This window comes from Phyllobates terribilis, unplaced genomic scaffold (genome assembly GCF_046119375.1).
Source record: "Phyllobates terribilis strain yellow unplaced genomic scaffold, ASM4611937v1 Scaffold_5__5_contigs__length_657084704, whole genome shotgun sequence".
NCBI lineage: Eukaryota > Metazoa > Chordata > Amphibia > Anura > Dendrobatidae > Phyllobates > Phyllobates terribilis.
Genome location: NW_027362765.1, coordinates 564606106 through 564630314, shown reverse-complemented (window position 1 = coordinate 564630314; position 24209 = coordinate 564606106). Strand labels below are relative to the sequence as shown.

Here is a 24209-nt window from a genome sequence, read left to right as displayed (position 1 = left end):
CAAAACATCACCCCACACACAGTGTAATGTCCCCACTGTACATTCCCCACATACAGTATGATGCCCTTACAGTTGCACTTGCACAGTATAATGGCCCCCACAATCCCTACATTTTGTATGATGTCCCCATACCCCCCACACTCAGTATGATGCCCCCAGACACTACAATCCCCCAACACAGTATGGTGCCCCACACAATATGATGCCTTCACCCCCAAAAAGTATAATTTTTCCAGCATCCCCTACACAGGGAATGATGCCACACTGTCCCCCCACACACAGTATGATCCACCCATAGTACATACTCCCACATACAGTATGATGTCCACACAGCCCCCCACTTACTCCGCACATACAGTATATGCCCACACAGTAAATTTCCAATAATACCTTATCTTATATAGTATGGTGCGCCCACATTCCCACACATAGTATGATGCTCCCACAACCCCTTCTCAAACACATTATGATGTCCTCGCAGGCCCCATGCAGACTATAATGATCAAATAGAATACTTATCCCCAAATAAAGATTGATGCTCTCTATGTAGTACATTTCCATTCAATAAATTCCTCCCACACTGCATGATGCGTCTAAAGCCACCCACTTATAGTGCCATGTTCCCACATCCACTTCCAAAAAGTAGGATTCTTCCACAATCCTACTCACAATATGATGCTTTAACAGTCCTCTATACAATATGATGCCCCCACAGCTCCTACACTCATTATGACCCCCCACTGCACCCATACACTGTATGATGCGCTCATACATATCTATACTTCTATTCCATGGACATTATGATATCCCCACACAAGTATCACACCTGCTTGTCACATTCCTGCTCATTGCTCCTGTGTTACTTATCTACTGCCCATCTAGCAAGTGCCTGAAAACCTGCCAAAATCTTTAGGTAATGTGACTTTCTTAGGTCACATGTCCTGAGGTCCTATCTAGTACCTCCAAGGTCTACCTAGATGGCTCCTTGCTCCACTATTATATTCAACTGTATCTGCAGTCTGAGGACGCAGATTCAGCTGAAGCAAAGAAATACCCTCGAACTCCTGGAACCTCGGAAAAACTCCCAAAATTTGGAACTCTACCGCTGGAGACAGAATGGAATAGCATAACATAAGCACAGAACAATGCTACAAAATACTCTATAGCAAGGTTAAGCAGTGTGCTAAAACTTCAAACTACCTCAATATCCTTTAAATTGTTCATATATACCATAGAGAAAGACAATGTGGCTCTTGTAGAGCCATTGGAGAGAGAGGGCACAGCCCCTTATGGTTCAATCCCATTTACTACCTAATGTTGAGGACATACACAGGACTACCATTTTTTGTTCATGGTGGCATTAATCTTAGACTATAAATTGTTTAAAAGACATTTTGTGTTTGGTTTTTATTTCTGTGTATTTTCTTTCACTGGATTGTGTTTAAATAATCTATAAAAATAAAATATTCTATATCCAAGTTTCTAAATTCTGATGCATTTTTTGAAAATCTATTCTAATTTTATGTTGTAGATATTCGTGGACTACAGGGATTTCTGGATCAAGCATCAAGATTAGGGCTTGATGTGTCATTGCAAAAAGTGGACAGAAACATTAGTAAAGTTTTTGCCAGCCTCTTTACCTCCATGAAAACAGAAGAACTGAACCGGTACCGTGATACCTTACGTAGAGCAATTTTACTTCTGAGTCCAAGAGGGGCACAAAACTTCATCAATGAGGTCAGTAACTAAGGTTAGCCACTGAATTTATGTAAGGCTTTGTCCATGGTTAGACTGTGCTTAAATTGTTTTGTGACACCATCCTGAAATCATTCCATTTTGCTCAAGGTTTCATGGATTTAAACATTCCTGCAGATATTTGTTCACCAACAGTATTTATTTCAGAAAATGATAGGTAGAAACTGAAGAGAAGAAAAGTAAATGTAACGAAACACAATTTTATCCTCACCAGACATAGAGAAATTGAGAATTTTAGTGTAAAACGACCTCAAATGTACATGAAGTCTGTCATGTTACTGGTGACAATATCCTAATGCATTTTCTATCAAAATCCAGTGACAGTGGCTTACTACATTGATGCAATAGAGCAGAAAGACCACAGGCTTTATCAATGAAGAAATTTATTTATTTTCAAGGTCAAAAAACAAACAGTCAAAATACAGTCCAAAACGATAAGCGATCTAAAGCTAGAATGCTAGGAAGCAAGTACTTTAATGCAGAACATCAGTGCAGCTATGAGATTGAATCAATTGATCTTTCCAGGAAGATGTGGTCAGTTTGGAAGATTATAACATTTTACGCTTTGTGCTTATAAAGTGGAGATATTCTGATCTCTGCTCAATTGCAGCACTTACATTTTACAGAAGAGTATGTAAACTGAACTTTTGTAAAATTGGGCATTTAATCTTTATTTAAGATTTTATAATAATTAAACATTAACAATGCCGTTGTCCTTTTTAATTATCTCCCAGTAATTTGATGAATCAGATGTTTGTTTATTGCTTACTGACAACTTCATACATTAATGAAAGGATTAGCTAAAGAAAATATTTCCTTCTGAACTTGGCCCTTTGTTTTTCTGGATGCGTAAGGCAATAGTTTTAGAAATTGTAAATCGCTTTATAACAAAAACATACATACAGTACATAAAGGTATCATATAGCACACACAGTATACTACATACAGAAAAAGTATCCTTACAATTAATGTAATTAAAATTACACATTAATTCTGCTTAAGTGGTCATTGTAATTTCAGCAAACTTTGCATAAATAGTACAAATGAAACTTTCTGATAAATCTTTTCAAAAATGCATGATTTTTTCTCCAATTAAATATGCCAGTGGTTTGATATGGCAGCTAGGGACCTATTAAAGGTTTCCTTTGCTGCTTTGTTTGTACTCCTATGAAGCCCCATTCATAGGTTGTGGTTTACAAGACATTGTAATTTTTATCATGAACTAAAATACAGTAGTAGTACAGCATTCAGTAAAATAGATTAAAAAATTGCTGTTTTAAGTCACTTACGGGGTTAACAAAAAAGTAAAAATTAATTAAAAAAACGTATTAGAAAATCTAAAAAAAAAATATCCCTTTTTGCCAATTCAAAAAATTTGTAAAAATTTAAAAAACATATTTTGTTTTGACACATCCATAATAGTTCAATCGATTAAAATATAAAATTAATGAACCAATAAGATGAACTTTAACTTGGTAAAAATATTGTAAATGTCAAAATTGCCATTTTTTTGGTCATAATGTGATGCAATAAGAGCCGTTCAAAACTTTAAATGAATAAACACGTCAGCTCTATAACCAGAACTATTCACAAAAAGATTTTAAAAAAGTAATAGGTCTCAGAAAATGGCAACGCAACAAATTATTATTTTTTTTGTTATATAAAATTCCAAATTATTTTAACCAGTAAAAATATATATAAAATTAGGTATTACTGTGATCATGCTGATCTGAAGTATTAAGTTGTATCAAGTTGTTAGATCATTTTTTCCCCACAATGAACGCCATTAAAAATGAACACCACTTTCAGTAAATTTTATGAAAAAGTGAATGGTATCATTATAAACTACGACTCTTGGATGAAGAGTAGGACAAAATGTAAGAAGAAGATTGAAGAATTGCTCGATCGTGAAGGGGTTAAAGTATTTTTATTATGCAAAACTAATGTTTAGACAACACAGAGAATGTTGTACAATTAAAATCATTTAAAACCAATTGTGGAATTGCTGTTTTCCCCTTCCCCAGAAGAGCTCAAAATGTAACCAATAAGTTACATGCACCCCATTATGCTGGCCTGAAAATAGCAACTGATTTTACAATTAATAAGCCCTGATTCAGATACATTGATGGAAACATCAGAGGCATTGACTTGAAGAATGCTAAAACAAAATATCATAATGTCCTTATGGCCTAAATAAAGTATGTTCTTAAAGAAAGCACTATTGCAGAGTTTTCATCTTTTATTTCATCCCTGGAATGGTATCACTAATCTATGTCCCCTGACTTTAGTAATTTACTTACCAGCCGCTGTATTCTGCTTTTATCTGTTATCTGTCATCTTGTGCCCGCAGCTTCTGACTGACCGAAGCATTCAATGTTAGCCTATAAGGCAGCGTGCCCATGTAGCGTTTTTCAAGCGTATATGCTGCAGAATTTCCTCAGTGTAAACGCTTGTGAAACGCTAGGTAATCCGCTCCCCATGGTCCCCAAGGGGATTCCGCAAGTTCTATGCACATGTTGCGGATTTTTCCGCAGCGTTTATGCTGCGCTCAAAAATCCGCAGCATGTCCATTAATTTTGCGTTTCCGCAAGCGGAATTGCCTTGTGCAATGCATTAAAAAAAGCAAAGCAAGTCCGCATGTGGAAAACGCGCGATAAACACACGAAAAAGGCGCAATAAACGAGTGCGGAATTCCGCATGCGTTTTTCCGGGAGAGGACTTGCAGAAATGAAGCAGAAATTTTCTGCTTCATTTCTGCAACATGGGCACATAGCCTGAGAGTCTCATTCTGGCCTCGCTCTTGCTCTCATAGATAGGGATGAGCGGACCATTGGAAGTTTTGGTTCTGGTCCTCTAACCAAACTTTAGTCCAAAGTTTGGCTCGGGTACCAGAACTATACCCGAACTTGAACCAGAATCTGAACCCCAATGAAAACAATGAATACCCAAACTTTGGATCTGGGAAAAAAAATCTCTCACTGCAACGGTCTTCCCCTGGAACACTAAACATTGCAATGGACTTCCGGGTAAAGTTTATGTTCGGAACTTTAAAGTTCAGGTTTGCTCATCTCTAATCATAAACTTACACTCCAGCAAACACGGGAGCAATCGGGTAAGTCACAAACTGAAAAACACAACCAGAGTGGTGCTGATAACAGAAGAAGACCGCGCCTGGTAAAAATATTACAAGAGGTAGGGAACTTACATTAGTGATTATTAAATGCATTGATGTATCAGTCAATGAACATGAAAAACATTAAAATAATCAAACATTCTTTTACAAATGTCTTGTCCTTTTTCTTAACAATTCTGCTATATTTAACAATTACCATTTCCCACTGTTCAAAGAGCGATTTACACGAATCTACTGTAATGCTTTGGGGATCAAATAATCCTAAATCTTCCGCTCTTTGACTGCATTTTTCACACTGAGTCGTTCCATAAATTCTTTTCACCAGTAACATACATAGCTATTTGTGAGGAGCCTGCCATGTATTTTGCTGAGTTGCATTACATGCTCGAGTTGACAACTATTACTGTATTGCACCTTAAAGTAAGATAAAATTTTGATGTACCCAATAAAGCTGTGTTTGTTCATGTGATAACAAGTCACTGATGCCAGTTTGTCTCTTTTTGGACAACAAACCAAAGGATACAACAGCTTTTACACAGCAAATTGACAAAACAAATAGCTGGGTAGTTCACAAAACTATTGGATGACAAACTGAAATATATTGACTAGAAACTGAACAACGACTCTAAAAAAATAACCCAGCGCCATATAGCTACTGCTATTTACCTTTTCTTGAAAGTGTCTGCAAAGGAGATTGTGTAAGAATGACAGTTAACCACTGATGTATGTTAGATCGCACCACTCTAAGGCCATGTGCCCACGTAGCGTTTTTGTACCGTTTTTGTAGCGTTTTTGCGGCGTTTTTTACCGCTGCGAAAACAATGCGAAAAAGCTTGTAAAACAGTCTGCCATGCAAAGCAATGTGAATTCGGTTGTGCTGTGCACATGATGCGCTAAATTGCGCTCCAAATTCACATTGCATTGCAAAACGCAGCATGACCATTTGTACCGCGATTACGCTGCAAATTCGCGGCCATTGAGGAACATTGAAACGCAGCAAACCCGCAGGTATATGTGGATTTGCTGCATTTCAATTAAATTCAATGGCCGCGAATTTGCAGCCTAATTGCCGTGCGTGTGGTACCCGGGATGAAGAGGAGACTACAACTCCTCTTCATCCCAGCTACTACGCAGTGAAAAAAAGAAATAAAAAAGTTAAAAATAAACAAAACCTGTATATTCACCTCTCCGGCGGCCCCCGGTCTGCTCCCAGCCACTTTCTCTCTCCTTGGCGTCCCGCAGTGTACTGTCAGGACCTGCGGTGATGTCATTTAGTCACCTGATGGTCACACGACCGCTAACGTTGGCGGTCAGGTGATGACGTCACCGCAGGTCCTGACAGTACACCTCGGGATGCCAAGGAGAGAGAACGTGGCCGGGAGCAGACTGGAGGAGACCGGAGAGGTGAGTATACAGGTTTTTTTTTTTTTTAACGTTTTAATTCTCTTTTTTTTTACTATAGATGCTGCATTTAAAGCATCAGTTGTTCACACATTATAAATCCATGCCGGTTGCATGGATTTATATTGTGTGACCAACTTGTCAATCACTTTTCTAAGTGATGCTCAAAATCGCTTGGAAAACTGTTTGAAAAAACACATGCAAAAACGCATTTAAAAACGCTGAAAAAACGCTTCTCTCTGGCAGAAAAAGCGCATGTAAATCTGCATGTGTTTTTTTCTGCCAGAGAGCGGCAAAAACGCTCTGCATCAAATCTGCTATGTGGGCACATAGCCTAACATCTCCCCATGCACTAGTGCTAAATAATTGGCAATACACAGATAAAATTTTAGGTGGAATCGCCATAAAGTGTTGACAAATTGCAGATAAAGACTGATGATATAGAAAGTCAATCTGCATCCATTTACTTCAATAGTCATCAGCGTCTTCATATAAACTATTGCTCATGTGATCTTCCCTACCAACCCCATACAGTTTCCACTGGAAGAAATAAGCAATTGACTGTTTAGATTATTAGGATTATTGGTAGTGATGAGCGAGCATGCTCGTTACTCGAGATTTACGAGCATGCCCGTGTGTTTTCCGAGTATCTTTAGCATGCTCGGGTGTTATGTTTGAGTCACGCCGTGCACATAATTTGCGACTGTTTGACAGCTTTAATACATGTGAGGAATGCCTGTTTCTTAGGCATTCCTTACATGTACTAAGGCTGTCAAGCAGTTGCAAATCATGTGCATGGCGTGACTCAAACATAATGGCAGAGCACGCTGAAGATACTCGGCGGGCATCCGAGCATGCTCACCGAAAGGGTTAACAGAACATAATCACCCATCACTGATTATTAGATGTGCTGCTGAAAAATAATGGATTGTATATCAGCAAAAAAAGATTAAATCAATGACACATAGACTCATTACAATTTTTCATTTGATCATCGAACATATTTACACTAAGCTTAACTTTTGACATTCCTCGCACTCTGGCAAAATCAAGTGATTTTATAATCCACATATCATATACAAAAAAAAATAAAACATAAATCAGACAATATGCCAGGTAATATTAAAAATACCAAAATAGAATTGGTTGCTGTAAGTCCAATTGATTTATTCAGACGGAGGCAGAATATGACTGGATTATGGAGAGTAAACAACACAAGGCACGTAGTAGTCAAGGATGAGTATGAACTATAATAATAAATGACACCAAAATTGAATTTGGAGAGATGGTGCTGCAGTGACAAGGTAAGGGCATGCACTTTCATATACCACAATTCAGAGAGTAATAAAAAGCCTGCTAAAATTTCAGAAATAAATGCTTCTAAGCAAACAAGGGAAAGCAAATATTCTAAAATGCACTTAACACATGATGTGGCATCAGAAAGTTCTCTGTTATTAAATGCTGTAGGTTTTCATTGTAATAAGGCCATGGAAATAATTGTTTTATTGCATTCAGAATCAAGATAATCCTTTTATCAAGTGAAGTCTTTGGGGCTATCCATTACAGTGATTAATGACTCTGGCAGTAATTATGGTTAGTGCTGCACTTAATACAGTCAATGAATACATGGTAATGCATAAGTTCACTTTTATGTTACCAAAATACTAATTCATGTTATTCATGAAAGTTCACCTCCAGCCAGATCCATTTTCCATTCTCATGGTCAAATAACTTCTCTTATTATTAAATGCTTGTGGTCTGTTTTTAAGAAATGAACATCAGTAAATCCTCTTTCAGGCGTATTATTTTGATCAGTATTTTGAATCTAGCCTTTTAAGCCAAAAGCAAAAGTATGAAATAAGTGAATTTCTTTCCATTATAGTTTCCTTTGTTTATATTTCAATCCAGGTTTTGGCTTTTAAATACTGATGGAAAATACTGACCAAAATACTGCCGAACGAAAGTCACTCAAATCAACTCAAAGGTTGTGTATGCAATATACATTACTATACAGGCCAGAGAGCATAATAAATGTAGGCCGGAAAAGAAGTAAGAATATTCAGCCCGCCCCTTGTCTGTCCCTTGTGCAGTCTTATGTACATCTCACTGCAGCCTCTTCTTTACTTCTACACAGCACATGATGTCCTCTTCCTCCATCGTCACTCTGCAGCAGGGTTCCAGCGCTGTGTAGGCCTCTGACATCAAGACTCACATCATGAAATCATAACATGCATCCCCAAAGGCCAAGTCGGTGCTTTGGTAAATGATGTCATGATGTCAAAGGTCTGCTCAGCACCGGAAGCCTTTAGTGAAGATAGAAGAAGAGCATGCAGTGGAGAAGTAAACAAAACGCCAAAGGGAGCAGACCTGAGGGACGGATAGGGGGCTGAGTTGGGATAGAGGAGTGGAGAGGTGAATATTATTTATTCCACTTTTCCATCACTTTCTTTATTTTGCACAAAATTCATAAGCCTTGTGCACCATTTTGAATAATTTAACGAAAAAAAAAAAAGTCAACAAATACCATGAGATAAAAGCTAAGAAGGGTGATATAAATGATGATTCAGGCCAGTTGCTGTGTTGATAACACTGCTGTTCTGCAAAGCCAGACGCAATAAATATGAAACTGTAACTAGTTTCAAGAAAAATTACAAGTCTGTGCACCATGGCTATTATGTAGGCATTCACCCTTAGGTTAAGTTCATATGGTAGCATTAAAAAATTGTCCAATTTTAATCTAGAAAAAAATTGATGCTTTTTCATATGTATTGTTACCCACATGACATTCATACGGCATCTGTATGGCATTTGTTTTTGTCCATCTGCAGTTAAGAAAAATTGCAAGACCAAATACAGTTTCCTGTGTTAAGAATTGCAATGCATCCATATGGGATTCTATACAGTTGATCCAAATGGAATTAGATTTTTTTTGAGCACCCATAGACTAGAATAGGCAACTCTCATCCTAAATACACAAGAGAGTAGTGATTTTTTTCATGTGGACATTCGGTCTGCTTGAAAAAACTGTCACTGGAACATCCAAATTGTACAACATAAATTTGAGTACTGTCCGTGTAATGTAAATTTTTTTCACGAATAGCAATCAGATGGTTATTTGAATGTATCCTTGTAAAAACAGTCTACTGAAAGTTGCCTTGAGCAAGATAATTCCTTTTAGTAATTATTCTCTTCATATTCTATGCTTAACTTAAAAAAGTATCCCATGTGGAAATAATGCTCTGCTCAGTATTTCTTTTATGCGAGTGTTGTACAGAAAGCAACATACTAAATGGAGGACTCAGCATTAGAAATTCAAAAGAAATTAAAAAAATGCCTGTTGAAATTTTTTTGTATTTTTTTATTCTTGTATTTTTTTGAATGTGCTCATTTTAATCTTATATTAAATGGACTCCTAAAGAACAGGATGGTCTATTCATTCTAAATCCAAACGTCAGAAGACATGAGTTTCTTTTTGTTCTTGAACAATACAAGTTATTGTATTCAGCTCCATGGTTCACATGTAATTATTTTTTAATGTGGCTGTTTGATCTCAAGATCAAATGAAGTGTCAATGAATGTAGGTTGTTTAGGTGCTAATGCGTTATAGTTGCAGCTCCCTTAATTAAAGCTTAAGTGTGACAGGAACTTGTAACAGCTAACATAATAAAGCTTTGTGATAGTTGTAATTAGCATAGAAACATAGAATGTAATTCTTTTTCACATTTAATATTTGCGCTACATTAACATGTACATTGCAGGTGTTTAATATCCACAGAATCTTCTAATATATCATTAAAATGCTAATTAGGTCATTTACTTTATTATACCAAAGAAAACTTCAACACTGCATTATTACTTGTATATCAATTCAGCTATCATTATTTTTTTTGCATCCATTTGAATACAGCACATTATTAAAGCAATAGAATTGATACCACATTACCATAAATTAGCAGGTTAAACACTATATAATCCTTGTTACTATGCTATAGTGTATAATTAAATTGAACCTGTTTGCGTTAGATTAGGATTAAATTGCTTGAATTATAAAACATAATTTCTTAAAAGAAATGGTTACATGATAGGCACACTCAACCCACTGATTCAAGATGATCAAATCTTTTGAAATTCACATTCATCAGATTCATCAAATTTTTCACAAAAAGTTGATTTTGGAGTGAATTATTTTGACACGAAACGCAATACTTTAAATTGTCCTGCAAAGAAATATGTAACACATCTTTTAGGACTGTTACCCACCCCTTTCAAGCTCTTTAATCCCTTCATAGCATTTGACGTAAATTTATGGTGATCATGCAAGCATATGAGCATAATGAACAGCATAAAAAAAGTAATAATTCCCGAGTTGTTGGTTTTTGTTCAATCTGCCCCCCAAATAATGGGATAGAAAGCGATGAAAATACTTTATGTGCCTGAAAATGGTATTAATAAAAACGCCAACTCGTCTCGCAAAAAACAATCCCTGACATGACTGTCAGCAGAAATAATGAAAAATTATAGCTCTCAAAATATGGCCATGCAAAAACTTTGTTTTCCAAAAAAAAGCGTCTTTTAGTATGTGACAGCTGCCAAACATAAAAAACTGATATAAATCGTTGTAATCGCACTGACCAGAAAGATAAAGTTGTCTAATCATTTAAACCGCACGATGAATGATGTAGAAAATAAATAAAAGCACATTCCCTATAATGAATGAGGTTGATGAAGACACTGTGGACTCTGTCTGATCTAGCAGTGTCCGTCTTTATAAGTATGCATAAAAGTGCAGTTGGCTACAGCTTTGTGCCCTTCTGAACAGAAGAACACCACTAAACAGAGGTCAGATGGAGTCCAGAGTAACTATCCAGACTCATTATAGTGAATGGACCTGTCAGGGGTTTCATCTGAATTACATCCTTCGGAGATTTAGATGGAAACCCCAATATAAATGCTCAGCATAGAGCGCAGGATAAAAGAGTTTCAAAATGTTAAAAAATGTTCCCGTTAAAAGCATCCACTCAATTCACAAAAAAACCCCACTCAGGTCTATCACTGTCTATAGAAATATAAGGGGTGTCCATGTTACTGGTAGCACAAAGGCTCTGGAAAAGCACTATGGCTCCTTGCCCCCAAAAGAAATCCAGAAAATTCTGCGCTCCCAAATCGAAATGCCCCTCTCCATTCTGAACCTCAGTGTGCATAAACCACATTTATCATCCATATATTTGCCAATTTTTCAGCAATGAGAGCCTGCTTAATTTAGGGACTGCGTGTCTCCAGAAGCACAAGCTGGGCACAATGTATGAGCATTAATGATGAGCGAGTATGTTCTGTTAACCCTTTTGGTGAGCATGCCCGGGTGCTCGTCGAGTATCTTCAGCGTGCTCAGGTGTTATGTTTTTGCCACTTTGTGCTCATGATTTGCAACTGTTTGACAGCTTTAATACATGTGAGGAATGCCTTAGAAACAGGCATTCCTCACAAGTATTAAAGCTGTCAAACAATCGCAAATCATGAGCACAGAGTGATGAAAACATAACACCCGAGTGTGCTGAAGATACTCGGAAAACACCCGAGCATGCTCATAAATCTCGAGTAACAAGCATGCTCGCTCATCACAAATGAGCATTAAAATATCCCCTGACACTACACTGGCAGATTTGCAATTTTCACTCTGTAACATTCAATGCTGCTTGTTTCTGGAAAACACCCATGAAGTCGAAATTGTCACTACACCTGTAGATAAATTACCAAAGGGGTGTAATTTCCAAGATGGGGTCACTTGAGAGGGGATTCTGCTCTTCTGGCATTTAAAGGCCCTGTATATGGAGTCCGCAAACTATTCTACGATAACTTATTTTCCAAGAATCAAATAGTGCTCTTTCCCGCTCGAGTCTCACTGTGTCGCAAAGCAGTACTGTATTGCTTCATATGGGGTATTGCCACATTCAGCAGAAATTGTGGGACAAATTTTATTTCCTTTTCTACTCATTTCCCCATGTGACTATGTAAAATCTGGGGCTAAAACAAAATCTTTGTAGTAAAAATGTAATTATTTTTTCTTCACTGCCCAATGGTATAAAATTCTGTGACACATTTGTGGTGTCGATATGATCACTGCACCCTTAGATGAATTCATTGAGAGATGTGCAGCATCTGAAACAATGGATACTGGAAGCCTGTGCTATCAGTGTGTTAAGAGTGAGAGAAGAGGGTTGCATTGACAATCCAACACAATGGGCAGCACTTTGAACACATTTTATAAGTGGTCATAAACTTGTAAAAAACTCATGAAAGAATAAAGTTATGTTAAAACCAAGCACATCATTTTTTATCTTATGAAACTCTCAATAAGTTTGATGTGTCACATGACCCTCTTCTAATTGAAAAAAATAAGTTGGATCCAAAATGGCCGACTTCAAAATGGTCACCATGGTCACCACCCATCTGGAAAAGTTCCCCCTCTCCCATATACTAATGTGCCACAAACAGGAAGTTGATATCACCAGCCATTCCCATTTAATTTAGGCATATCCATATAAATGGCCCACCCTGTAGATTGTAAAATGGGTTCAATTATGGGTGTTTCTGTGGTTTTGGCACCTCAGGGCCTCTTCTGGTGGGTCATGGCACCCTCAAACCATAATAACAAAATCTGCACTATAATATGGCACTCCTTCCCTACTGAGTAGTGTTGAGCCACCCCCGTAGTGTTCGAGTTCGGTTCGGTTCGTCGAACACCCGTGTGTTCGCCGAACTGTTCGTCGAATTGTTCGTCGAACACCTTCGAACACCGTTAAAACCAATGGCAGGCAAACAAAAACACATAGAAACACATAGAAAACACCTTCAAAGGTGTCCAAAAGCTGCCAAACTGCTCAGAAGACACAACTAACACATGGAAAAGTGACAAGTACATATAGTCATGCGAAAAAAAAAGAGGTGGAGGAGTAAAAGGAGGGGGAGACACAGATATAGGCATGTCATGCCCTTCTAAAATCCAAAAAGTGAGAAGCCGACAAGTTCAGTCCGCTCCTGCCCGTGCCACCTCCGCGTCGCCGGGTTTGTGCCAGAGCCGCGGTGAACCCTGACGGCCAGCCCCCCTCTCCCAAGACTGGTGCCTGTCCGCTGGTGGGTCGAGCGAGCCCCCCTGTGGTGGAGGCAGCTCTAAGCTTTTTAATTTAAATTGTCTCTCTAATTTGAATGAATACACTTTAAATCCATTTACAAGGATCTATTGGAGGGCAAGTCTCATGCCAGCAGCCACGTAATTCCAGCTCCAGTAGGGTCCACTAAAGCTGCTGCAGTTAAAAAGCTTTTATAAGGATCGAGCTCGGCTGTCCACCGCAAGGCATCCTACTGCCAGTCCCAGCCCCTATGCCTTGGGGTGCCTCCTGATGCTCTTCACTGAGTATCCCGTGGTCCCGAAGCATTTCCTTTGAAAAAATTAAGTGTCCAAACTACAGGTGGTGTAGCTTGCTTAACAGCCGGGATAATCCGCTGACTAGCAGACACTGCTACTAGGCACAAAGTATTTCCTGGGCTAGATGCAGTTAAAAATTTGTAATTAGATACTCTCGTTGGATGCTGAGAAAGCATTCCATAGAGTCTCCTGGCACGCCATATATGATTCTCTTAAAAAGCTTGGGGTAGGGGTCTAGGGGACCCTTTTATAGCCAAAATCACGGCCCTGTATCGCAATACGTCACCTAGGCTGAAGATAAATGGAACTGTAGCACCCTGAGGGCTCGGTTGCTACAGAGGTATTGCACCTCACCCAGAGGTGTGATATCTCACTCTCAGGTAAGGATGTAGTGTGGATAAGGACCCGACACCTGCATGCATTACACCACATTGCCGTGGGGCAGGGCGACCAATATGCCCCTGAGATGGGCACGACAGTCCCTGTCCCTGGCTGGAGTGGGGGGAGGGAACACTGAGGAAGGGGAACCCTGTAGTGCAGGAGCAGGGAGGAAGCAGTTCCTGGGTGCATTGAGAAGGGAGTATAAAAGGTGGGCACCATCTTAGTTCAGTGCAGAGAAGTCTGAGCAGAAGTGGCAGGGAGCAGGGGCTCTGCATGAGCTCTGCTCCGGAGGCGGGCCTAGTAACAGAGGCCCAGGCCTGGAAGAGGGAGAAGGAAGGAAGAGGAGCGGAGAAGGCTCAAGGAACGAGGAACGAAGGGATCCCAGGGGTGCGGACGGGCGAGTCGCCACCGCACGCCCGAATCCACCTGCGTGGAGGGGTCAGGCCAAAGGGGGAGACCGGTCCCCGAACTAGTGGAGGCAGGAAACGACCCTCAGCTAGAAACAGGAGGCTGTGACATTTTATGTGGCGCAGCCCCTCGCTACACCCGCTAGGAAGGCACCACATAGGGTCAGGGAAACTGGTGCCAAGTTTACCAAGAGGAGGCCCGAGGCAACCGGACGGAAGGGTTGGTAAGAAAGGCCAGACAAAGGACACACAAAGGGGGTCCTGTGAAGCGCTCCAAAGTTATCTGGGAGTTGTCTGAGCCCCTCACCTGGTGAGCACAGTACGACGTGGGCAGCCGTTACCTGCAGACGTGGTCTGGATAATAAGAACTGTGAGTAAAGGCCCTGGACTGCATAACTGACTCCGTGTCGTTACTGCTGCTGCCCTGCACCATCACCCCCATCCTCCGCATACACTGCCCTGAGGCTATACTCCTCCCGTGGGGAGTTATGCTACGCTCTGCTGCACCCACAACACCAGCCTCAGCTGTCTGCCCTGGAGCGGCGGTTCACTCTGACCGCAATCCACGGGTGGCGTAGTCGGACATTTAAACATCAAAACCACATAAATAGTTCCGCCACTGGTTTGACCGTCCTGAGCCACGGAACCGGGTCGCCGCCACGGAGACTACAACCACCAGCATCCACCAAAAAGGGTCCGGCTCCGGGTGTCCCAAGGCCCAGGGGGCGCGTCAGAACATTTTCATCACCTTTCACAATCACCAATGGGACAAGGCAGGGATGTTCTCTGTCCCCTCTCTTATACATCCTAGTGACGGAGCACCTGCTCTCATCAATTCGCCATAACCTCAATATTAGGTGGATTGAGGTGGGAGGCACCGAGTACAAGTGCTCTCTATTTGCTGATGATGTCCTAGTATATATCACTCAATCACATATATCCATCCATGCTGTTATGGCTGAAATAGATCACTTTGTTACATGGTCAAATTTTAAAATCAATGCAGCGAAGTCTGAGGCCCTCGATGTCTCCCTCCCCAAATCCATATAGGATTCCATCCAGTCCAACTTTCCCTTTGCCTGGCCCTCACAGGGTATCAAATACTTAGGAATTCCTATTCATAGAGACCTCTCCTATCTATGTTATCTTAATTTTGGGCCCTTTATTGAACAACTCCATACAGACCACGGTTGGCAAGTTAGAACTGTAAGATTCACTACGTGAACCACTGGTGTTTTGTGGAAAAGCACATGTACACTGTGTTCCAAATTATTATGCAAAAAGTGTTTAGGAGTGATAAGGGAAGAATTTGTTTGTTTGTCAGTTAAACTCATTGATGGTGATGTGTGTCAGGGCTCTTTATATCACTGTAAGCAATTGCAGACACCTGTGCTAATTAGTTTGGCAGGTGTGTCCAATGAAAGGCAAGACTACTTAAGAAGGCTGTCTCACATTATTAAGCAGCCTACATTTTCTGCCAAAATGGGAAAGAAAAAGGATGTGTCGGCTGCTGAGAAGCAACAAATTGTGGAGTGTTTAGGTCAAGGCATGACTACAATCAACATTGTGCGATGATCAGGATGAAGTGTCTTGGCACTCAAGAAGTATGTAGCTGATTCACAGTACACACGTGTGCGTGCTGATAAGGGCAAATTGAGCACTCTTTCCTACAGGCAATTACGTCAGGTTGAAAGAGCAGCGGCAAAAAAGCCTTGTCATAGCAGCAGACAAGTTTTTGAAGCTGCTGGTGCCTCCAACGTCCCCCGAACAACAAGATGCAGGGTCCTTCAGAGGTTTGCAGCTGTGCATACGCCATCCTGTCGACCTTCTCTATCCACTTTACACAAGCAGAAACGGTTCCAGTGGGCCAAACATTACATGAAGACTGATTTCAAAACTGTTTTGTTCACGGATGAGTGCCGTGCAGCGCTCGATGGTCCAGATGGATGGAGTGGAGGATGGCTGGTTGATGGACACCCCACGCAAACACGGCTACAGCGCCAACAAGGAGGACGTGGAGTAATGTTTTGGGCTGGAATCATGGGGAGAGAGATTGTCAGCCCCTTTAGGATCCCTGAAGGCGCTAAAGATGAACTCCATAATGTATGTGGATTTTCTCAAACAGCACTTCCTGCCATGGTTCAAGAAGAAGAACCGTGTATTTCACAGCAAGATCATTTTTTTGCATGATAATGCACCATCTCATGCTGCACATAAAACATCTGCATCTCTGGCTGATATGGGCATAAAAGGGGACAAACTTATGGTCTAACCCCCATGCTCCCCTGACCTCTACCCCATTCAGAACCTTTGGAGCATCATTAAAAGGAGTGTCTATGATGGCGGGAGGCAGTTCACATCTAAGCAACAGCTCTGGGAGGGTATTCTGTCCTCATGCAAAACAATTGAAGCAGAAACCATCCAAAACCTGATAAATTCAATGAACGAGAGAGTTCAGAAGCTCCTTTCGAACAAGGGGTCCTATGTGAAAATGTAACATCACCTAGAATAAAGTTTTGAGTTGAAAACTGTTTGATTTCAGATCTAACAACCTGCTAATGCTTATAATTTCAAAAATGACCATTTTTTTGGTCTTTATTAAAATGAAAAGGTTGATCGAAAAGTTTGGGGGATCTAAGAGTGTGGCAACCCAGTAGTCATGATTACTTCGAATTCTGACAATATGAGGGTCATGCTGCAGGTAGTGCAGCAAGAAGGCACTTATGTGTCTTGCGCATCTCGGAGCACCAAAATTATTTTCCGGGCTAGATGCAGCTAAAAATTATTATTAATTTTAAATCTGGTGAAGCTTTAGTATAGATGGCCTAATAGGATCAGTGCTGCACACTGCTACAAAGCCCAAATTATTTTCCAGTCAAGATACAGATAAACATGATTAGTAATTTTAAATCTGGTGGAGCTTATTATAGATGGCCTAATAGAATCAGTGCTGCACACTGCTACAAAGCCCAAATTATTTTCCAGCCAAGATACAGATAAACATGATTAGTAATTTGAAAGCTTAAAACGGTTGGTAGGGTGATTTTAACCAATCATCAAGCTTTTACTCTCCCCAGGATGACACAGGGGTAGAAAAGTCGTTTGGGATCCATGATTTGTTCATCTTTATGAACGTGAGTCTGTCTACATTATCAGTGGAGAGCCGCGTGCGCTTATCTGTCAGCACACCACCAGCAGCGCTGAACACACGTTCAGACAGAACGCTGGCTGCGGGGCATGACAAGATCTCCAAGGCGTAAGTGGCTAGCTCCGGCAATTTATCCAGATTGGAAGCCCAAAAAGAGCAAGGGTCCAGTGACACAGTCATGGCTTCAATGTTTACTTGGAGATACTCCTGTACCATCGTCTCTAGGCGTTGACTATGTGTCAGACTTCTTGTCTCCTGTGGCCTTGCAAAGGATGGGCTAAAAAAGTGGTGAAATGATTCCGCAAAATTGATGTTACCAGCAGATACTGTGGTTCTGTTACGGTTTGAGTGCTGATCACTTGACGGTCCCACGGTTGGCAAGTTGGAACTGTGAGATTCACTACGTGCACCACTGGTATTTTGTGGAAAAGCACGTGTAAGATTCTGCAACAGTCTCTGCTGATACTCCTGCATGCGTGCATCCCTTTCTATGGCAGGAATAATTTCTGCAAATTTACTTTTGTACCGGGGATCTAACAGTGTGGCAACCCAGTAGTCAGGATTATTTCTAATTCTCACAATTCGAGGGTCATGTTGCAGGTAGTGCAGCAAGAAGGCACTCATGTGTGTTGCGCATCCAGGAGCACCAAGTCCCTGTTGTGTTGGTGGCGAGGTAACAATCATGCTTCCTTCCTCTGTCTTCTCCCCCCAACCTCGCACAACAGAAATGTGATCAAGGTCTCCCTCATCTGATGAGTCTTCCATCAGTTCGTCCTCCACTTCTTCCTGGGCTCCTGCACCTTCCTCACTAGTTTGGCTGCTACCATGCGCCCTGGTAAAACCATCTCCCCCACCCTCACATGCCTGCCGCCTTGGTGCTGCCGACCGTCTGGACCTTGCAGATGTTAGCCCTTCAGCATACAACTCCTCCTCCTCTACTTCCTCCACCTCCTCTTGTGCCACCACCTGACTCCGAATTCTGTTTAACATGTGCTCCAGCATGTAAATCACCGGAATAGTCATGCTGATAATTGCATCGTCAGCACTAAACATCTTCGTCGCCATTTCAAAACTGTGCAGAAGGGTGCATAGGTCCCTGATCTGAGACCACTCCTCCAGCGTGATTTGCCCCAACTCTGGATCTCGTTGGCCCAGGCTATACGTCAGAACGTATTGCACCAGGGCTTGTCGGTGCTGCCACAGTCGCTGCAACATGTGCAGAGTTGAATTCCACCGGGTAGGCACATCGCATTTTAGCCGGTGAAGTGGCAGGCCCAACGACTTCTGTAGAGATGTAAGTCGCTGAGCTGCGGGATGCGAACGGCGGAAGTGAGCACACAGCGACCGTGCCCTCTGCAGAAGGCCATCTAGTCTGGGATAGTGGGCTAAAAATTGCTGGACAACCAGGTTCAACACGTGAGCCATACAAGGCACGTGTGTGACATTGCCCCGGCGAAGGGCCGCACCCAGGTTTGCAGCATTGTCGCACACGGCCTTCCCTGGTTTCAGGTCCAGTGGAGACAACCATTCATGAAATTGGTTCTCCAGAGCTGACCACAACTCCTCAGCTGTGTGACTCACATTTCCCAGACATTTCAAAGTAAAAACCGCCTGATGACGTTGAGCCCTACTGCCAGCATAGTAAGGAGGTGTGCAGGATCCCTTCTGCGCAGTTAGAAAGCTTGTGGCATGACCAGACAGGCTATGGGTGCAGGTGGAAGACCGAGAGGAGGTTGAGGAGGCAGAAGCAGTGGAGGAACTTTGACATAAAGAGGATTGACGCACAACTCGTGGGGACGGCAAGACTTGGACAGCAGCCCCTTGTCCTGCTGTCACCATAGTTACCCAGTGCCCAGTCAGCGACATGTAACGCCCCTGTCCATGCCTACTCGTCCAAGTGTCTGTGGTGAAATGCACCCTGTCACACACAGAGTTTCTCAAAGAAGCGGTGAAGTTGTGTGCGACATGCTGGTGGAGCGCAGGCACACCTTTCTTTGAGAAGTAGTGCCGACTGGGCATCTGGTACTGGGGCACTGCGACGGACATAAGGTCTCGAAAATCCTCTGTGTCCACCAGGCGGAAAGGCAGCATTTCTGTAGCCAAGAGCTTGCATATGGTGAAATTCAACCTCTTAGCTTTCTCATGGCTAGGAGGAAATGGTCTTTTACTTGTCCACATCTGAGGGACCGAGGGCTGGCTATTGTGCCTAGACGGGGTTGATAAGGGTGTCCCCGGCAAACTGCCGGTCTGTGAGGAAGATGCAGGCGGACATGTTAGGTTGCCTTGATCCAAAGGTGGTGCTATCGATGTCGGACAGCGCTCAACACCAGCTGGTGTTACCACCTCCAAAGAAAATGATGACCTGCCAATCACGCTGGCTGTTGCGGGTAAAAAGGTGGCAGGTCTGCGCCCCAAAACAGGTGTGACTGCTGTCCACCCAGTCACAGAGGATGAAGAGGCCACGGATGCACAAGATATGGCAGACGGTGGTTGGCCCGGCCGGCTAGGCCGCATTGTAGCACACTGAGCTTCCCACTGCAACTTATGCTTCATGTCCATCTGCCGGTTCATGCATGAAGTACTCAAGCTATGTATTTTTTGGCCTCTACTTAGCTTTTGCTGACAAATGTTACAGATAACACGAGTTGGGTCATCTTTATCGATCTGAAAAAATGCCCAGGCTATGCAAGGCTTAGCACCCATGCGACCGGAAGAGCCACCACGACTTGTGGTGAGAGGCAGAGTTGTGTTTGAGGATGTAGTTGTTGACGTGCTTCCAGTACTACGTCTCTGTCCAGGAAGGCGCAACCTGACTTCGTCGTCACTAGCATCTTCCTCCACCTCCTCTGCTGACCTCATCTCTTGGCTGACTGTGGTTTAACAGTAAGTGGGATCTCCAACCTCATCATCATCACCCTGTGCGTTATCACACCCGTCGTCCTCAGAGCCAACCTGTTCCTGCCCTGACAAAAAACTAAAGTTGTCGCTCCAATCAGGTATTTGAGTCTTATCATCGTCTTCCTCATTGCCTCCACCAACAGGAGTTACAGTTTGGGAATGAGGGTCTACATTATGGTCAGAACCTTCTGCGTCTGGTCCTGGATCCGACTCATAAAGATACTTGGCATCAGTGCAGATCATTTCCTCGTCTGGATTCACAGAAGCGCTGGAGTCGACCTCTAATTCCCAGGCTATAGTATGAGTAAACAGCTCTGCAGACTCAACCATCTGTTCTACCTCATACTCAGACGGGCAGCTGGAGATTTGGGAGCTGTGAGGAAGCAAGTGCGATTGGGGTGACACCTTTGAGGACTGGAGTATTTGTGATGTTGAAGTTAATGTGGAGGAGAGCCCACTTAAAGGAGCACTTGATATCCGTTGAAGCACCTGCTGTTTTTGTGCCTCATCTGGAATTTGTAGCGATTGGCGTCGCCGTAAGAAAGGGATCTTATCACATTGTCCGCTAAAAGAAGTAGACATTTTAGTTTGGCTGGAAGATGGTCTTTCTTCTGCAGATGTTACTGTTGCTTTAACACCTACCCCACGGACACAACCTTTTTTCCCCTTCCCAACACGCCTATTCCCCTTTCCACCAGCAGCAGGCCTTTTTCCACTCATTTTGGTGGTTAACTAATTCACAACTCTGGAGTTGTTTGCACAAAAAAACAATGGATGGGAACCAAGCAGAGCTGAGGGGCCAAACTGTGGTATTAGGCCAAAACTATTGGCTGGGTTAGATGCAGAAAAAAATTATATTCAATTTGCAACCTGATGGAGGTCAGTATAGATGGACTAATAGAACAAGTCCCACACACAGCTAGAAGCCCAAATATTTTTTCAGAGGTAGATGCAGAAATTTTTTTTATTCAGTTTGCAACCTGATGGAGGTCTGTATAGATGGATTAATAGAACAAGTCCCACACACAGCTACAAGCCCAATATTTTTTCAGAGGTAGATGCAGAAAAAAATATATTCAGTTTGCAACCTAATGGAGGTCAGTATAGATGGACTAATAGAGAAAGTCCCACACACTGCTAGAAGGCCAAATATTTTTTCAGAGCTAGATGCAGACAAAAAATTATTTTGAATTTGCAACCTGATGGAGGTCAGTATAGGTGGACTAATAGAACAAGTCCCACACACTGCTAGAAGGCCAAATATTTTTTCAGAGCTAGATGCAGAAAAAAATTATATTCAGTTTGCAACCTGATGGAGGTCTGTATAGATGGATTAATAGAACAAGTCCCACACACAGCTAGAAGCCCAAATATTTTTTCAGAGGTAGATGCAGATAAAAATTATTTTTAATTTGCAACCTGATGGAGGTCAGTATAGATGGACTAATAGAGAAAGTCCCACACACTGCTAGAAGTCCAAATATTTTTTCAGAGCTAGATGCAGATAAAAATTATTTTTAATTTGCAACCTGATGGAGGTCAGTATAGATGGACTAATAGAGAAAGTCCCACACACTGCTAGAAGGCCAAATATTTTTTCAGAGCTAGATGCAGATAAAAATTATATTCAGTTTGCAACCTGATGGAGGTCAGTATAGATGGACTAATACAACAAGTCCCACACACAGCTAGAAGCCCAATATTTTTTCAGAGCTAGATGCAGAAAAAAATTATATTCAATTTGCAACCTGATGGAGGTCTGTATAGATGGATTAATAGAACAAGTCCCACACACAGCAAGAAGCCCAATATTTTTTTAGAGGTAGATGCAGAAAAAAAAATATTCAGTTTGCAACCTGATGGAGGTCAGTATAGATGGACTAATACAACAAGTCCCACACACAGCTAGAAGCCCAATATTTTTTCAGAGCTAGATGCAGAAAAAAATTATATTCAATTTGCAACCTGATGGAGGTCAGTATAGATGGACTAATATAATGATGCTATGCCCAAAAGATTTTACTTCACTAGGTGCAGTAAAAAAATTGGTATTCTATACACAGGTGGTATATCTTGCAACACAGATAGGCTACTCCACTGACTAACACACTCTGCAATAGGCCAAAAAGGATTAGCTTTGCTAGATTCAGCCAAATGCTGTGAAAAAAACTTGCACAGCACTGGCACAGACCTGCCTGGCAAAAACTGATAGGAACTGATGTAACCTAGTCCTGAAAAGGACTCCAATTACAATTAGTCTTTACTCCCACAATCTATCTATTTAAGAGCACAGACCTGCCTGATAAAAGTCGTAGGAAATGCTGTAACCTAGTCCTTTAAAGGACTGCAATCACAACTATTCCCTACTCCCAAGCTATCTGTAGATTTGTGCAAAAATTGGCTTGAAATTAACAAGGTATAGCGCACACAGCAACAGCGATGCCGTCTAACATGCAGCTGCAGCAGTGAGAAAATGGTGGCGACGGGGAAAATGGCTTGGTCTTATAGGGCAAGGACATGTGACATACACTGCCAATGACACATGCCCTTGCTTGTGTGAAAAAAAGCACTTCGCTCCGTGTGTGCGCTGCTGATAGGCTGACAGATTGCACCTCCCCACTGTAAATGCGGGAAAGAGAAAAAAAAATGGAGATCTTCATTGTTCCTGCAGAGATCCATCCCCTGCCCCTCTCCCCACCCCGCTGTACACTCAAACTGCGTATTAACATTAATTTTCATCATTACTGAGAAAAAATCCAGTTATGATTTTGGTGCACGAACAGTTATCGAACATAACCTCGAACAGCCGAATTTTTCTCAAATTGTTCGTGTTCGCCGAACGGCTTGAACACCGCCCAAAACAGCTCGAATTTGAGATTGGCGAACAGTTCGAGTAGAACAACGCTCATCTCTACTACTGAGCTATCGACTGTGCGCTGAATATTAGTTCCTAATTACATGTAGAGTATTGGCAGACTCAGGAGAAATTGCCATTTTTTCCTATTATCCCTTATAAAAATTAAAAACTTGGGTCTAAAACAACATTTTAGTGGTAAAAATTTAATTATTCTTTCTTCACCGCCCAATGTTATAATTTTCAGTGAGGCACATGTTTTGTTAACATGCTCACTGCACCCCTATATGAACTCTTTGAGGGATGTACAGTGGGCTCAGAAAGTATTCCGACCCCTCTAAATTTTTCACTGTTTGTTTCATTGCAGCCATTTGGTAAATTCTTAAAAGTACATTTTTTTCTCATTAATGTTCACTCTGCATTGAAAAAAAACACAAATGTAGAAATTTTTGCAAATTTATTAAAAAAGAAAAACTGAAATATCACATGGTCATAAGTATTCAGACCCTTTGCTCAGACACTCATATTTAAGTCACATGCTGTCCATTTCCTTGTGATTCTCCTTGAGATGGCTCTACTCCTTCATTGGAGTCCAGCTGTGTTTAGTTAAACTGATAGGACTTGATTTGGAAAGGTACACACCTGTCTATATAATACCTCACAGCTCACAGTGCATATCAAACCAAATGAGAATCATGAGCTCAAAGGAACTGCCGAGGGAGCTCAGAGACAGAATTATGGTATGGCACAGATCTGGCCAAGGTTACAAAAGAATTTCTGCAGTACTCAAGGTTCCTAAGAGCACAGTG

The 24209-nt window shown here is 41.6% G+C and overlaps 1 protein-coding gene across 2 annotated transcripts in view; it reads left to right on the top strand.

Moving 5' to 3' along the window:
• Positions 1-24209, top strand: part of GRID1 (glutamate ionotropic receptor delta type subunit 1) — a 1896881-nt gene that overhangs the window by 866572 nt on the left and 1006100 nt on the right. For both annotated transcript variants that reach the window (XM_073685862.1, XM_073685863.1), the window contains exon 4: positions 1532-1737. In XM_073685862.1, coding sequence (XP_073541963.1) covers positions 1532-1737 — 206 coding nt within the window. The remainder of the gene's footprint in view (positions 1-1531; positions 1738-24209) is intronic.